The 18648-nt window shown below is 40.3% G+C and overlaps 1 protein-coding gene across 1 annotated transcript in view; it reads right to left on the bottom strand.

The window, feature by feature from the left end:
• Window positions 1-18648, bottom strand: part of LOC140726031 (uncharacterized) — a 56253-nt gene that overhangs the window by 33321 nt on the left and 4284 nt on the right. Inside the window, exons 2-4 of the mRNA XM_073041927.1 lie at window positions 17361-17411; window positions 13898-13992; window positions 2071-2158 (exon numbers count right to left, since the gene is read on the bottom strand). Of these exons, the coding sequence (XP_072898028.1) occupies window positions 2071-2158; window positions 13898-13992; window positions 17361-17411 (234 nt within the window). The remainder of the gene's footprint in view (window positions 1-2070; window positions 2159-13897; window positions 13993-17360; window positions 17412-18648) is intronic.

Here is an 18648-nt window from a genome sequence, read left to right as displayed (position 1 = left end):
CACCTTTTGCACTTGAATGTGGCCGTAGTGCAGAATTGTGACCAGATTTGTAGTTTGATGGATGCATAGCTCTGTCTATTTCACTCTCGTTTTGTTGCTCAGAGGTCATGTAGCCTTGAGTCACAAGTTATCCATGTAGGCACCTTATTTATAATTACATTGTGTTTTGTTCCTGTCACGCTCCTTCTACACTTGCACATTCTTTTGTGCTTGTGACGGGGCTGGAGAAGCCACACTCATACTGACTGACCACTCTGCAGAGTAGTTCTATTCACTCTGCAGGAGTAGCCCACAGCATTCAACTTTTCTCACTTTAACTCCACTTCTCACTCCAACCCTGAGCTGACTCGTGGAGTCCTGAAATGATCAGTGCTGGGTGTGTTGTTGTTTGTCAGCTATATCAGTGATCTGGATATAACGTGGTTAACTGGATCATCAAATTTATGGATAACATCAAGTTTGGGGGTTTAGTGAACAGTAAGGAAGACTATCAGAACTTGCAGCAGGGTCCAGACCAACTGAAAAGATGGGCTGCAAAATGGCAGATGGAATTTAGTGCAGAAACATGTGAGATATTGCACTTCAGTAGGACCAACCAGGGTAGATCTTACACAGTGAACGGTAGGGCACTGAGGAGTGCGGTAGAACAAAGGGATCTGGGAATACAGTTCCATAATTCATTAAAAGTGGTGACACAGGTAGACAGGGTCATAAAGAAAGCTTTTGGTACATTGGCTGTCATAAATCGAAGTACTGAGTACAGGAGATAGGAAGTTGTATAAGACATTGGTGAGGCCCAATTTGGAACATTGTGTGAAATTTTGGTCAGCTTCCTACAAGAAAGATATAAATAAGGTTGAATAAGTGCAGAGAAAATTTACAAGGATGTTGCCAGGACTGGAGGACCTGAGTTCTAAGGAAAGATTGAGTAAGTTAAGACTTTACTCCTTGGAACATAGAAGATTGAGGAGACTTTTTAAAATTTATTCAGTTATGGGATGTGGGCATTGTCAGTTAAGCCAGCATTTATTTCCCATCCCCAGTTGCCCTTGAGAAGGTGGTGATGAGCTGCCTTCTTGAACCGCTGCAGTCCCTGAGGTGTAGGTACACTCACCGTGCTGTTAGAGAGGGAATTCCATGATTTTGACCCAGTGACAATGAAGGAACAGCGATATGTTTCCAAGACGGGATGGCGAGTGACTTGGAGGGGGTTTTCCAACTGGTGGTGTTCCCAGGTATGTGTTGTTCTCATCCTTCTAGATGGTAATGGTTGTGGGTCTGGAAGGAGCTGCCTTAGGAACTTTGGTGTTTTGTTGAAGTGCATCTTGTAGATAGTACACACTGCTGCAACTGTTCGTCAATGGTGGAGGGATTGGATGCTTGGGGAAGGGGTACCAATCAAGGGGGCTGCCTTGTACTGGATGGTGTCAAGCTCCTTGAGTGTTGATGGAGCTGCACCCTTCCAGGCAAGTGGTGAGTATTCCATTACACTCCTGACCTGAGCCTTGTAGATGGTGCACAGGCTTTGGGGAGTCAGGAGGTGAGTTACACGCCGCAGGATTCCTAGCCTTTGACGTGCTCTGGTAGTCACGGTCTTTATATGTCTAGTCCAGTTCAGTTTCCTGTCAATGTTGACAGTAGGGGATTCAGTGATGGTGATGCCACTGAATGTCAATGGACGATGGTTAGATCCTCTCTTGTTGGGAGATGGTCATTGCCTGGCACTTAGAGATAAATGAAATTATGAGAGGTATAGATGGAATAAATGCGAGCATGGTTTTTCCAATGAGGTTAGGCAGGACTACACCCAGAGGTCAAGGGTTAAAGGTGAAAAGTTTAAGGGGAACATGAGGGGAAATTTCTTCACTCAGAGGGTTGTGAGAGTGTGGAATGAGCTGCTAGTGCAAGTGGTGCATGTAAGCCCTATTTCAACATTTAAACGAAGTTTGGATAGGCACATGGATCGTAGAGGTATGGAAGGCTATGGTCCCAATGCTGGTCAATGGGAGAGGCAGTTTAATTTACCTATTTGAAAAAGCTTTAAGCATACATATTTGGTCTCATACTTACTAGTGGTGCATTGTTTGTCTGTTGTGTACCATATAATTGGACTTCACTTTCCTCGGTTTTCCATCCTTGTCTCAGCTCATGTTTCTGCCTTAAGGTAAAAAGATTTCATTTCTGATGAAAAGTCATTGATCAAAAATGTTAATTCCATTATTCTCTCAACACATGCTGTCTGTCCTGCTGAATATTTTCAGCAATTAAACATAGGCATATTTTTGCTTTTAGAAGAAAATTTCATTGGAGTCTTAATCAAATTTATTATACTTACTTAAGATGTTTCACTGGCACAAATTCATATTCTTATTAAATTTAGCAAGATTTTCTCCTGTAGCACTTGTAATGACTGGTAGCTGCATTTGAAAGCTAGCTGAAATGATGGATTGCCTAGGTGTGAGAACTTGTCTGTCAGATGTACTCACCACAAGTTCAGACAGAGGCTGTTTCCTTCCATTAGATAGTAAAAATAGAACATTTATAGGGTAACCTTGGGGTGTCAGGTGATAAATTTCCAAGGCAGGGAGACGTGATTTGCAGAGGAACCTGAAGATGGTGTCGTTCCCTTGTATTCTGTCCTTTTTGTTGGTGATTTGGGAGTAGTCTGGGGGAGTAACTGCTGAGCATCTTGTAAATGGTACACACTGCAGTTACTACTTACTAGTAGTGGATGGATAGGCTGCTGCTCCTGGATGGTGTAGAGCTTCTTCAGAATTGTTGACACACAGTAATCCGAACAAGTGCCTTCCTGATTTGTGCCCTATAGATGGTGGAAAGGAACTAAATGGTGTCAGTCACAGCTGAATTCCTACCATGTGGCCTACTCTTTTAGTCACAGAATTCATACAGATTGTGCAGTTGACTTTCCAGTCAATGGTAATCTAGCATAATGAGGAAGGGGAACATAGTGATGGTAACAAAAACCAATTGCTGGAAACCTAAAATAAAAACAAAAAATGCTGGAAATATTTGGTGCTTGGAAGTAGGTACAGAGGAGATGTCAGGGGTAAATTTTTTTACGCAGAGAGTGGTAAGTGTGTGGAATGGGCTGCCGGCAACAGTGGTGGAGGCGGATACGATAGGGTCCTTTAAGAAACTCCTGAATAGGTATATGGAGCTTAGAAAAATAGAGGGCTATGGGTAACCCTAGGTAATTTCTAAAGTAAGTACATGGTCGGTGCAGCATTGTGGGCCAAAGGGCCTGTATTGTGCTATAGGTTTTCTATGTCTCTATTTAACAAGTCTGGCTTCTTCTTTGGGAAGAGAAAAATAGTTAATGAAAATTCTTCAATTTAACCTATTAGCTGTGTTTTTCTTTTCACAGAAGCAACCTGATTTACCAAGTAATTCCAGTATTTTCAGCTTTTATTGGCAAAGATAATTTTTGTTGGAAGTGGTTAATGCTTGTTACTGTTGTGGACAAATACTACCTGTAGCTTATCAGCCCACGACTGAATATTGTTTGGCTTTCAGCATGCAGGTACAGACTGCTTTGTTTGCTGAGGATTAGTGAATGGAATAGAACATTGTACAATAATCCACAAATATCTGCCTTTCTCACCCCTTTGCTCTCACTTTTGATATAAAAGATCTTGAATTCAATTTTCTTCAGTGCTTTGATTCATAATTGTTTAGAATCAGTGGCCTACAGTTGAGTATGTCATCTTTTAAGGTCATAGAGTAATACTACATAGAAACAGGCCCTTCAGCCCAACTTGTCCATGCCAACCAGGGCACTAGTCCCAAGCTGGTCCCAGTTGCCCTTGTTTGGCCCATATCCCTCTAAACTTCTCCTGCCATTGTACATATCCAAATGTCTTATAAATGTTGCTATTACAGTATACCTAGCTCAATCACTTTCTCAGGCAGCTTATTTCATATCCACACTACCTTCTGTGTGAACAAATTGCCCCTTAGGTCCCTTTAAAATTTTTCACCTCTCAGCTATACCCACCTGATTGTACCCTGGGAAAGGATATGTGCATTCACCCTATCTAAACCCCACATGATTTCATACACCTCTGTAAGTTCACAGCTCTCTCCCGTGTTCTAAGGTATTAAGTCCTGGATTGCCCAAACTCTCCCTATAACTGAGTTACCCTCTGTACTTTTTCCAATTTAATTATGTATTTTCAATGAGATATCAAGCTGTCATTATTAGAGATAAGAAAGCTTTGAATGTCCTGGCCTATATTTAACCCTCAACTAACATAGTCAAAAAACAAAGGTTTGTGGGCAAAAATGCCTTGTTTAGTGAGAGAGGTCAGATGAAAATGGCTAGACTGGCTCAAGCTGACAGTAACTTAAATAACCACACATTACTTTAGTGGTGTGCAGAAGGTCATCTCTGAATGCTCAGCATGTTGAACCTTGGTGTGGATGGGCTACAGCAGCAGAAGATGTTGAGTATCTCATAGATGTGGCCACTGAGTGTATATTAAGATTGATGTTGACATGAACAAACTTGTTTCATATAGTCAAATTTCCAAGCAGAAATAGCCCATTGGTTAAAAAGACTTAAAATATCGCCATTCCCATGATATTGATTCTGATTCAGTGAAGCTCCATGACCTATGAAGGGACATTGCTTCTATTCATTCCACATCTTTAGCACCAGACGTTTTCCCAGTCACTCTGTGGCTCAGTGCCTCTGATTCAATAATATTCTCACCCCTTTTGTCTTATTGTACTGAGTGCTTCCATTATCTGCAATTCAATCTGTTAGCTTTCAATTATTGTTAGATTATCATTTCTGGGAATTCTGCCTGAGTTGATGTCTATTTAAAACAAACATGCCCTGCTGTCAGTGTTGATAAAACTAAGCACTAGTAATAAGCAGGGATCCTTACAATTAAGTAAAATAGATTCGTCTCCGTAACAACCATAATGACTGTAATTCCATTGATTGTACGTTTCCATGAAATACATTTGAGGTGTTATCCTGTAGGAAATGCAGAGCAAGCTCCTACAATCAATGATGTAATAAGGATCAGAAAATATATCTCAAAAATATTGATTTAGGACTAAACATTGGCTAGCACATCACATTACTGTTCTTCTTAATAATGCCTTGGTATCAGGTGCATGCAACTTGCAACAGTTGGGGTTAAATTTAACATCTCATCCAAAAGACAAGACCAAGAGTGAAGCTCACCTGACTACAGTGGAACATTTGTCTAGACCAGGAGTTCCCAGTCTTTTTTATTATGCCATGGACCCCCTACCATTAACCGAGGGCCCGTGGACCCCCGGTTGGGAATCCCTGGAAAATACACAAAATGCTGGAGGAACTCAGCAGACCAGGCAGCATCTAAAGTACAGTCAATGTTTTGGGCTGAAACCCTTCAACAGGACTGGAGAAAAAGAGCTGAGGAATAGATTTAAAAGGTGGGGAGAGAGGAAAATTAATCACTAGCTGATAGGTGAAACCTGAAGGGGGAGGAATGAATAAAGAGCTGGGAAATTGGTAGGTGAGATGAGGTGAGAAAGGGAAAAGGGGATGGGCAATGAAGAGGGAGGGGGAGAGCATTACCAAAAGTTTGAGAAATCAATGTTCATGCCATCAGGTTGGGGGCTACCCAAACGGATTATAAGTTGTTGATCCACCAACCTGAGTGTGGACTCATCACGACAGTAGGGGAGGCCATGGATGGACATATTGGAATGGGAATGGAAAGTGGAATTAAAATGGGTTGTCACTGCGAGATCCAGCTTGTTCTGGTGGACGAAGCATAGGTGCTCAGTAAAGCAGTCTCCGAATCTACGACAGGTCTCACCGATGTACAGGAGGCCACACCGTGAGTACCGAACAGAGTACATGACCCCAACAGGCTCACAGGTGAAGTATCACCTCACCTGGATGGACCTGTTTAGGCCACTGGATGGTAGTGAGGGAGGAGGTGTAGGGGAACCCCTGGTCTAGGTTGTAATGCTCAAGCCGCTGATAAGGGATTGGATGCTAGAAAGTGGTCTTATGGGCAAGCTTTCTATCATCTGAACAGCTGACATTCCTCCTATGATAGTCCTCATATGGGGAGAATAGAGATGCTGTACTTCTTTGGTAGATTTGGTACCATTTTTTATTGTGGATTTTGATAACACGTTTAATAGTATTACAGTTTTCATGTTCATATTATGTTCCATAATAATGCCCATTTATAGATGTCTAGGTAGCTGAAAAACATACTTCAAGGAAGCAATTATCAATGAATCAAAAAGGTGCACAAAAACAAATCCCTGTATAAAAGACCATAGAACATTACAGCTTGGCACAGCACAGCTCCTATGACCTATGATGTGCTAACCTTTTAACCTACTTAAGATCTAACCCTTCTCTCCCACATAGTCCTCTAGTTTTTTTTATCATCCATGCGCCTATCTAAGAGTCTCTTCAATGTCTCTCCCACCACCCCTGGCAGTGCAATCCAAATACCCAACAACATTATGCAAAAACTTACCTCTGACATCCCCCCCAATACTTTCCTCCAGTCACCTTAAAATTATGCCCTCTATGCTATCCACAAACCCTCTACCCTAATCCACAATCCTCTACACTATCCACAACACCATCCACCTTCTTGTCATCTGCAAACTTATTAACTTCCACTTCCACTTCTTCATCCTAGTCATTTATAAAAACAACAAATTTCAGGGGTTCCAGAACAGATCCCTATGGAACACCACTGGTCATTGATCTCCAGTCAGAATACACACCATTTACAATCACCCTCTGCGTTCTATGGGCAAACCAATTCTGAATCCATACAGCCAACATTCCCTGGATTCCATGTCTCCTGGCTTTCCGAATGAACCTACCATGGGGAACCTTGTCCACTGCTCTTCCTTCATCAACGTGTTTTGTCACTTCCTCAAATAATTCAATCAGGCTCATGAGGCAGGACTTTCCTTCACAAAGCCACGCTGACTATCCCTAATCAGACTATGCTTCTCAAAATGCTCATAAGTAGTGTATGAAAGAATCTTTTCTAATAATTTGCCCACCATTGAAGTACGACGTGCTAGTTTATAATTATTTCTATTCCCTTTCTTGAACAGAGGAATAACATTTGCCACCTTCTAATCACTCAGCATTTCAGAAACAGCTTCTTCCCTCTCTACCACCTGATCTCTACATAGGCATTGAACCCATGAACACTACCTCACTACTGTTTCATTTCTGTCTTTTGCACTACTTATTTTGTCTTAACTATTTAACAGACATATATATACTTACTGTAACTCAGTGTTTTTCTAATTTTATTTATCATGTATTCTATTGTACTGCTGTCATAAAGTTAACAAATTTCATGACATATGCTGGAAATACTAAATCTGATTCTGATTCTGGTACTATTCCTGTGGAGAGTGAGGACTCTAGGATCATCGATGAAAGCACAGCCATTCCCTGCTTCTCTTCCCATAGTAACCTGGGATATATCCTGTTCAGCCCAGGAGACTTAACTACCCTAATGGCTTTCAAAATTTCCAGTATATCCTCTTTCTTGATGTCAGCATGTTCTAGCCTAGCAGCCTATTCTATGCTGACCTCACATTCATCAAGGTCCCTCCCATTGGTGAGAACTGAAGCAAAGTATTCATTAAGGAGCTCCTCCGAATTCTGTCCTAGCCTCACTCTAGTTATCCTCCTGTTCTCCACATATGTGTAGAACACCTTGAGGGTTTCCTTCAGCCTATTTGCATATCCCCTTCTTGCTCTCCTAACTCCATTCTTAAGCTCCTGCCTGGCTACCTTGATACTTGCTTACTAAATCTAAGGTAAGCTTCTCTTTTCCTCTTGACCAGATGTTCTACATCTTTTGTCACCTTTCTCTGCCTCAATGGGACAAACCTATCCAGAATCCCACGCAAGTGCTCCCTAAACAACCCCCACATTTCCGTTGTGCATTTCTGAGTATATCTGTTCCCAATTTACGCTCCCAAGTTCCCACCTAATGGTGTCATAATTCCCCCTCCTCCAATTAAATACTTTTTCATACTGTCTACTCCTATTCCACTAGACGGCTAAAATAAATGTCAAGGAGTTGTGTTCACAGTCTCTGAAACGCTCACCCTCTGAGAGTTGTGACACCTGACCGGTATAAACTTCCATGACACGTTGGTAGAAATTGCAAAGCCCCATGGCATGGAGCAGCTGAATATAAAATTTGTGATTGAGCATGTTTCACTACTTCCCAAATAAATCATTTCAAGATTATATTGAGGCAGAGTGCACTTACCATGGTTATATTATGTCAATTATAATATATTCAGAATTTGATACAGCTGTACGTGAGGACAAACACATCCACAGACTCAAATATCCAGTAACTGAATCCATTTGAGAGCTTTGCATTTTGCTGTAAAAGTAACTCCAACCATTCTCCAATGCAAATACTATATGGTGGCACAGCTGGCAGACTTGCTGTCTCGTAGCTCTAGTGTCCCGAGTTCAACCTTGACTTCTGGTGCTGGCTGTGTGGAGTTTTCATGTTCTGCCTGTGAGCATGGGGGTTTCCTCTGGATGCTCCAGTTCCACCCCTTATCCTAAAGGCATGCAGGTTGATAGGTTAAATGGCCACTGTAAGTTGCCCCTAGTCTTGGTAGTGACAGAATTTGATGAATATTAGAATAGTTGACAGGGAAAATTAGTGGGGGATTGGGATTGCACTGTGAGCTGCCCTTTCCATAGCATAAGCAAATATGGATCCTGAAAATACTGTAATCCATAGTGATTCTCAGCCTTGGTTTTATTAAAGAGTGTTATTCCTGTGTGATGTATTACTCTGTTGAGATTTATATCAAAAAGATGATTGAACCATTTGTACATGTTGCTAATATTTTCTTGTCAATTTTTGAAAATGAGCACTATGTTAAGGCTGCTTCATTATAATACGACTGCCAGGCAAGATGCACTCATGTCATCTGAACATCCGACCAGCTCTTACACGTTATTTCTAAATCTTACCAGTGGCACCATAGGCAGAACTGAGGACCCTGAACCACATCTAGGGCACAATAGAAAAGATGGCCAAGGACAGACAGAGCTGGAGGATTTTCATTGCTTCATTGTTGAGGGCAGTAAGTAAGTTACCAGCTTTACTCCGCTGCCTTCATAAATGCTCTGCATTTCAGAGTCAGAATCAAAGTCAGGTTTAATATCATTGGCATATGCTTTGAAAATTGTTAACTTAGTGGCAGCAGGACAATACAATACATAATAAAATAGAAAAGATAAATAAGTAAATCAATTAGAATAAGTGTATACATTAAATAGTTAAATTTAAAATAGTGTAGAAACAGAAATAAAAAAGTGAGGTAGTGTCCATGGGTTCAATGTCCATTTAGAAATCGGATGGCAGAGGGGAAGAAACTGTTCCTGAATCGCTCAGTGTGTGCCTTCAGGCTTCTGCACCTCTTTGCTGATGGTAACAGTGAGAAGGGACATGTCCTGGGTGATGGGGAACCTTCATAACGGATGCCACCTTTCTGAGGCAACGGTCCTTGAAGATGTCTTGGATACCACAGAGGCTAGTACTAAGATGGAGCTGACTAATTTTACAACTTTCTGTAGCTTCTTTTGGTCTTGCGCAATAACCACCCCCATACTAGACAGTGATGTAGCTTGTCAGAATGCTCTCCACAGTACATCTGCAGAAGTTTTTGAGTGTTTTAGGAGACAAGTCAAATCTCCTCAAACTCCTAATGAAATATAGCCACCGTCTTGCCTTCTTTATATCTGCATTTTGGGATCAGGTTAGATCCTCAGAAATCTTGACACCCAGGAACTTGAAAATGCTCACTCTCTCCACTCTTATCCCTCTGAGGATTGGTTTGTGTTTCCTCATTATACCCTTTCCAAAGTCCACTATCAGCTCTTTTGTCTTGCTGATATTGAGTGTAAGGTTTTTGCTGTGACACCACTCCACTAGTTGGTATATCTTGTTCCTGTACACCCATTCACCTCCACCTGAAATTCTGCCAACAATGGTTGTATCATCAGCAAATTTATAGATGGCATTTGAGCTATACCTAGCCGCACAGTCATGGGTATAGAGAGAGTAGAGCAGTGGGCTAAACACACATCCCTTGGGTGCGCCAGTGTTTATCACCAGCGAGGAGCAGATATTATTACCAATCTACACAGACTGTGGTCTTCCAGTTAGGAAGTCAAGGATCCAATTTCAAAGGGAGGTACAGAGGCCCAGGATTTGTAGCTTATTGATCAGTACTGTGGGAATGATGGTATTAAACGCTGAGCTATAGTCAACAAACAGCATCCTGACTTAGGTGTTTGCATTGTCCAGGTGGTCTAAGGCCACATAAAGAACCATTGAGATTGTGTCTACCATAGATCTATCGTGGTGATAGGCAAGTTGCAGTGGGCCAAGGTCCTTTTGCAGTTTGCCTATTGATCAGAAGATTTTAATCCCAGCCACCACATTTTTGGTATCCAAGTCCAAAACTATACTGCAAAAAAAAAACAGGCTGAGATTCCAATGTTGCCTTTCAGTTCAAGTCAACTTGATTATCAAATACAGCAAGATGCAGGTACAAAGAAACATTGGCTTTCAGCAGCATTGCAGGCAGGTGTCTTCAGACAGCACATGAAACATAAATTATACCAGGCAGTGAAGAAAAAAATGACTGCTCAAAATAAGAAGTAGCCCAGGTGGTGGGAATACTTGATGATATATGCACCTTCTTGGGGCAGCACCTCCTATAGATGTTGTCAATAGAAGGAAGGGCAGCCTCTTGTGTTCCTGTGCTTGAAATTGCCATACCAGGCCATGATGCCACCAGTCAGGATAAGTTCCACAGAGTGGCCACTTTATTAGGTACCTCCTGCACCTAATAAAGTGGACACTGAGTATATGTTTGAGGTCTTCTGCTGCTGTAGCTTATTCATTTCAAGTTACAATTTATGTGCATTCAGAGATACTCTTCTGTACAACTCTGTTGAAATGTATGGTTATTCGTCACCTGCATGTCAACTTGAACCAGTCTGGTAACTCTCCTCTGACCTGTCTTATTAACATGGCATTTTTGGTCACAGAACTGCCCCTCACTGGATATTTTTTGCACCATTCTCTGTAAACTCTGGAGACTTCTGTGCGTGAAAACACCAGGAGATTCTGAGATACTCAACCCATCCTGTCTGACACCAACAATCATTTCACGGTCAAAATCACATCGATCACATTTCTTCCCCATTCTGATATTTGTTCATGAACCTCTTGACTATGCCTGCATGTTTTCATGCATTGAGTTGCTGCCACATGATCGGCCGATTAGATATTTGCATTAACAAGGAGGTATATAGGTATACCTAATATAGTGGCCACTGAGTGTATCTATGCAAGTTTGTAGAGTATTTGGTGATATGCTAAATTATCTTAAGCTTTGAAGAAAGTAAAGATGCTGAAGTCTTTACCCGAGAAGTTAATGCCAAAGAAGTTAAGGTTTCTAACTCTATCCACATCTGTCCCACCAATGAGAACTGGTATGTGGTAGCCTGATTTCTTCTTTTGTGAAATCAACAATGAATTCTTTGGTTTTGCTGACAATAAGTGTGACATCATTATTGCAGCACCGCTCAACCAAGTATTCTACCTCACCCATGATTTGTTCAATAGAAGTAAACTTGAGATGGTAGAGGAGCTATGCTTAGCAACACAGTCACGGTTTGAAAGAGTGAGAGCAGGGAGTTGTGCACACAGCCTTGAGGTGTACCTGTGCTGTTCAGCGAAGAGATGTTATTGTTATTGGTCTGCTGATGAGGAAGTCAAGAATCTGATTGCAAATGGAAGCACAGCAGCCCGGGTCCAGCTCCGAGGGGATGATTGTGCCAAATGCTGAGCTGTGGTCAATGAACAGTGGTATGGCCTATGAGTTCCTGGTGTCCAGATGGTCCAAAACAGAGTGGAAAGCCAGTGAGATTGCATCTGCTGTTGATCTGTTGTGGTAATAGGTCATTTCTGATTCGTGCCATAACCAACTTCTTGAAGCATTTTACTACAGTGGATTTAAGTGCAATCAGATGGTAGCCACTGAGATTGGTCACTGTTTTCTTCTTGGGCACCAGAACTATAGATGGCTTTTTGAAGCAGGTGGAAACAGACTCTAGAAGCAAAAGGTTAAAAATGCCCTTGAATGCACCATGCAGTTGGTCTGCACAGATCTTTAGCACTTGGCCAGGTATGCCATCTGTGCTGGACAGTTTTCATGGGTTCACTCTGGTGAAAGATGTCCTGACATTGATGTTGGAGACTGCGATCACAGGGTGGTTATGTAGGAATGTCATTAATCTTTCTTTTAATGCATGCATCAAAGGCACTGAAGTCATCTAGACAAGATGGGTCATTGGCACTTGGGCTACTTGGCTTTGCTTTGTAGGAATTAACAGTGTGCAAGCTCTACCACAACTATCAAGTATCCATCTGTGACTCCAGTTTAGTCCAGAATTGTCTCACAATAACCTTCCAGAGGTCAAATCTAGACTTATAATATGACTCTAGATTGCACATCTTAAACACCACACACGTTTAGCAGATTATGAATCTCTTGGTTCGTCCAGGGCTTTTGGTTGGGGAAGATTTGGGATGTTTTTATGGGTAAACACTTTTCCATGCAGTTCTTTATGAAGTCACAAATACATTCAGTGACAACTTAATTCAGATCTGTGGATGATTTTGAAGATTGGCCTTCCACCGTCCTGATAGTCCTTTCCATTAGTGCTATACTCTTCAGTGAATGAAGAAACCCTTGGGCTAGAGCATATGAACCCAAGATTTTGTTGTCAACAATGTATCTATGAAACAGAATAAACAACTACCTTGTTTTCCAACAGTTGTACATTAGACACAAGGGTGCAATGGAGGTGGTTGGTGGGTGGGGTGTGGGTTAGACACATGCTCTGATGCTTCAGTTTTACCTGAAGGTCACAACAGTGTCCATGTTTTCTGGCATACTGGTCTCCCTGATGTTTCCGAAATGCTGTGCTTGCATTTCAGGAAGTTGGGTCTGCCAAGTTCATCAAGTGATCATAAGATTGCTAACGCTTTTAAGTGTTTTAAAAGGCTGTTTGTTACTGCAGTAGATCTGGCTGCAGATTCATGCTTTAAGAGGTTAGAGGCAATATAATATAAAAGTATTATAATGTCTCCAAAATGTCTCTGGCATCTTTGTTTTGAGACATTACACCATGGTTTTTCCTTTCAAAGAAGAGCAGGAGAACTATCCATGGTGTCCTAAGCAATATTTATCTCTCAAAAAGCATTATTCAAAAGGAGTTCCAACCTAATTCCTGATGCAAATGGCCAGAAAATTTATGTAGCTCATTGATACACCAGAGAAGTTTCCCACTGTTTTATGAAAATGACTGGGCATGTTCCCAAAGCAGAGAAGATCTCAGTTTAATGTCTTATTTTAAAAATTGCACCTGTGACTGTACATTTTCTTAGTCAATCATATTATATGCCCAAGTCTCTAGAGAAAAGACTGTACACGTAACACCTTGGCTCAGATTTGACAACGCTATGACTAAGCTAATCCGTGTTTAGAAAAGCATAGCACAAAATATAGTATACTGATGTGTAAGTTTATATACTGTATCTGCAAATTATATACCTACCATAAATAAAATTATTGGTCATGTTCAAGCAGGAAACACAGCCTAATTAGCAATAACAATCGTTACCCAATTTGAAAGAAATTGAAATAAGGTGAAATGAGAGTGTAAATAAAGGTGAAATATCCGATTTATGCGATTCCATACTTTGTGATATCAGTGTTAAAGCTTTTAAATTGTAATGTATAGATCTAGAAAAAACATTCTGACCTATTCAAAAGGAACTTCAGTTCTTGAATCTCAGTCTCTTTCTCTTGAAGTAGCTTGATATGCACGTCACAGTTTTTCCACTGCACAGTTTCAATCTATGTGAAAAAACATTAGGTTTAATAAAACTGCTTCTCTTTTATATTTACTTGTCTGCCCATCCTTTTGGCCACTCAACTATACTGGTTTCCTGTTAAGCAAACTCTTTATTTTAAGAGTTGAGGGCTCTGGCAAGGTTAAGATTTATGGTTTAATTTCCACCAGACTGAAAGGTTTTCTAGGTGCTTTAGAGTCAACTGTATTAAATTGGTTCTGGAAATACATATATGCCATACATGTAAGTGTAGGAAATTTCCTGCTTTGTGAAATTTGGATTTTTACAATAAACCTGCAGTTTTCTGGTCTAAATAACTGACACTAGGGACCAGAAATTGCATTTCTACCTTTTGATGGTTCTGAGAGAGCAATATGGCAACCTATTGTTTGTAAGGGTTGCTTAGGAACAAAATTTTCCATTGTGAGTTTATGGAATAGCATTATTGTGTTTCCCAATGCCGACCACAGTGCAGCATTCTCTACTGATATGATACAAGTTCTCATAGCTGTAAATACAGGTGTTAGGAACATGTGGTACAAGCAACACTCTTACAACCAGGATGTTACCAATGAATGACCAAATAGTGTACTGAATAGAGGGGATCAGAGAGGGTTTCTGGTGTCTCAGAGGGATCTTAACAGATGAAAGGTTTCAATCCAAAACTTCAATAGTCCATTTCCCTCCGATATGCTACCTGATCTGCTAACTTCCTCCAGAATTTTGTTCTTGCACCAGATTGCAGTCTCTTGTGTCTATGCTCTAAAGAATAATGTTGACAACAGGTGTGTTTCTTATGTATGAAGACCATGGACTCTGACCTAGGCTGAAGCTGCGCACTCCTGGTAGGAGATTTGTTGAGAAGTTTGGAAATGGAGACATTTATCTATGAGGAAAGATTATGTAATCTGGGATAGTTTTCTTTGGAATAGTTGAGACCAAGGAAAGCCTTAGCTCAGAACGAGAATCAAAAATTACGTTTATTATCACTGACTTGTATGTCATGAAATTTGTTGCTTTGTGGTGGCAGTAAAATGCTATATAACATATAGTAAATATGAAGGATGTAATTCGTAGAACCATGCAGCACAGTAACAAGTTCTTTGGTCCATACTGATCATCAAGTACTCACCTATACTTTGCCCTTATCAGTGGTGCTGGAAATCAAGGGCGGGCGATCTGAAGGTACTAATAAAACTAGTAGAGGGGAAGTAAGTACTTATTTTCACCCAGAAGGTGGTGCAGATCTGTAGCTCGCTGCAGAGTATATTTGAAGGTAGAATGAGACTGGATAACCACATTGAATTTTATGTTGGGCTTGAAGAGCTGGGTGGCTTCCTAATTTATTGCATTTCTGTGTTCTTGGTTGGAAGGAAAAGAAGGAATGCATGACCTCTTCCTTCACTGTAAGTTTTCTGTGCTTTATGCTTTTCTTCTATGGCTGGACCTTGGTCAAAAGACATAGTTGGGAACAGATCGGAAGTACTCAACTAAACTACACATGAGCTAGCTGAGCAGAGGTGACAGAAGCTCAGTGCTGGCCTTGCTGGCTAATTTTGTCACCCTGCTGAAGTATGTACAAAATCAGTACAGTAGCACGGGAGTGGGGTGGTTGGAAACTCCCTGAGTTTCATGTATTTAGATTGATGATTGGGAATGGTCAATTTCTGAAATGTAATTTTATACATTACCTAAAAACAAAAATGAGAGTGAACATTGACAGTTCCAGGTGTAATGGCTGGGTTCCCGATAGATAATTTGACACCAGACTTATAGAATTTCCCTTACGTTTAAGATGTGGATGTGATAGGTGTTAGATATAGAAACTCATAATGACAAGGCCTCCTATTCATCAAAGAACAGTGATATGAAGAGATTTACAAAATAGCTCATGATATTCAGTCAGTCTATCCTAAACCTCTTCGACTTAAATCATTTTCTAATATAACAATAGAAGATAATCACAGGAGGAACTGCTTCAGTGTATGTTAGCTGAGTATGTACTGCTAAGCTGTAGTGACAAGGGCAATATAACCTCAGATGGTAAAGTATAACAGTAATATTACACTTGAGGATTTTGAAGTATGATGGAAACAGTTTACTGTTCCCGAGCAACTGCTGTCTTGAAAGACTTCATGTCAGAGCAAATGTCTAGCCTTGCATGCATCCATCAAAATGACAGCAAATTTATAAATAGCGTAATCTCCCCAATGTGAATATGTAAGGAATGAGGACATCTGAAAGATGAGAAGACAGTCTGTTCAAGTACTTAGGAGGAACATGAAGAATAAAAATAGAATATGTTAAATTACTTCAACTCCAAAACTATGGAGAATGAATGAGAAAAGCTTTTTTAAAAAAATTAAGTTTAAAAAGTTTGTTTTTCTTTTTATTCATAATTGGCTTTTGAAAATGGGAAGTGCAATATTTTAAAATTAAATGGTTACAGTAATTGTATCAAAATTTGTACATATGCCAAGACTGCTATATTTAACAAAGAAGCATCTTAACATATGTTACCAGATTATACTTAGTGCCCTCCTGAAAACTGTTCCGGACCCATTGCCTGTCGTCCAGTTATTGAAATCAGTAGCTCTCAAACACCGATTGAGCTTTTTAAAAGTATTTGGATCATTTAAGAACTACATGGATTGCAGAAAATGTTAACTCTTTTTCCTAACAATTGAGCCCCTTTTATTATCAAGTACCTACTAAACCTAAATCAAGGAATTTCTGTGGGTTTTTATGAGTTTATTTATTACTTTGAAAGATTGTATTTCTTTTGCAAATTGAGAAATTAAGGCTTATGTACATAGACAGAAGAAAGTCTGCAGATGCTGGAAATCCAAAGTAACACATACAAAACCCTGGAGGAACTCAGCAGATCTGGCACTATCTATGGAAAAGAATAAACAGCCAACGTATCGGGCTGAGATCCTTCTTCAGCATTGCGAAGGAAGGGGAAAGATGCCAAAAGGGGAAAGTTGCCAGACGGGGAAGGTAAAGAGGCTAGCTGGAAGATGATAGGTGAAGCCAAGTGGGTGGGAAAGGTGGGAAAGGTCAAGGGCTGGAGAAGAGAGAATTTGATACCTCTAGCAGATTGTTTCTTGAACTTTGAAGTAAACTTCTCAATGACAATAGAAAGTTTAAAGTCCATGAGATTACAAGAGCTGTGATTTTAAGGTTACGCATTGGCTAACAGACAGAAAATAGAATAGTTGTTCTTCAGAATGGAGGGGTACAATTAGTGGCATTCTCAATAAATTTGTAATGGGAACAATGTAATCTTTATAGCATTTGATATGGGGTATAATTTAGGTGCTTTCAAATAACGTGGAACTTTAAAATATGAAAATAATATGAATGACTTACCATATTACTTTCATTCACATTTGCTCTGGAATTAGAATCGGAGGGCTTGCACTATCAAAATAATTAGTATTTGCAACTATCACAGTCATATGGAGTCTGTAATTGAAGCATTTCCCAATGATCTCCAAGAAACTTTGAATAGTCAAAAAAGCTTATCCTGAATAAAATTTTCAGTAAATAACTTATAAATTGCCATCTTTTCATTTAATTCCACTCTTCTCATTGATAGTTGCAGAAGCTAGTTATGTTTCATAGTGATGATCATTAAGACTTTGGTTCATCATCAGCTGAATAAACACTAACACCCTACATCATTGATACATCCTGAGGGACTTGGTTAGTGAAGCAACAGGACAGAGAGAAGTAGATTATGTGAAAGAATAATTGGATTATTGGAAGCCCTACAGATCCAATTCCAAAACAAATGTGAGAGAAGACAGCACTAGAAGTTGTCCGGAGAGAACACCAAAGACACGCTTGGAGCATTGCAATGTTTAATAACCTCTATACAAGGATATTAAATGTTGTCTATACAAGCCTGATACACAGCATTGTCCATCTTAAAACAATCTATTGATCAAGGTTGCAACCTAAAATTCACCTCAGCTTCCGACACTTACCAGCCTTCCAGACTCACAGTGTCAACACGCAGGGCAAGTGGTGGGAACAACAGCCAGACATTGACTAACAACCATTTCCTTATTTTATTTTTAAAATAAATATAGCACATAATCTGCAAAGTTCATTTTGTCTCTAGAGATGAAAAATAGTAAAATACTGCTATTGCTTATCTCGGAAAATGTCGGAATGTAGTCCTCAATGGCCCCATAGGCTTTACTTATGGCTGAAGCAAGGAGGAAGACCTCACGGAGTTGGAGCAGGTCTAGTCTGAGGGAGGTGGAGGAAGTAGGTTGCAATGGGATAATACTACAGAACAAATTTGCAGCATATTCACAGTCTACATGCCACATTAGGTTTATACATGACCTGTATATGAGGTCCTTTCTCTTCATCAACAATTGTCAACAAGTGTGTCCTTATCAGCAGCCACAAATGGAACCCCTGCCTGTCACTCCGATTCTCCATTTCCATGCTGTCGACACCTTTCAGCTTGCATTTGGTAATATCAGCCACATTTCACAGTTTACAATACTCAGACATATCCAAGATCAAAGTTTCTCCACCCAAGAACAAATGTCTATATCTCCTTCCCCATGAGTAGAACAAAGCAAAATGAGAGTACACAAAGTTTCACCCTCAAGTGTTGTATTGTCTCTATTACCAGATG

The sequence above is a fragment of the Hemitrygon akajei genome, chromosome 4 (assembly GCF_048418815.1).
Source record: "Hemitrygon akajei chromosome 4, sHemAka1.3, whole genome shotgun sequence".
Classification (NCBI taxonomy): domain Eukaryota; kingdom Metazoa; phylum Chordata; class Chondrichthyes; order Myliobatiformes; family Dasyatidae; genus Hemitrygon; species Hemitrygon akajei.
Note: the sequence above shows the minus strand (reverse complement) of the source record. Positions and strands in the feature narration are given on the sequence as shown.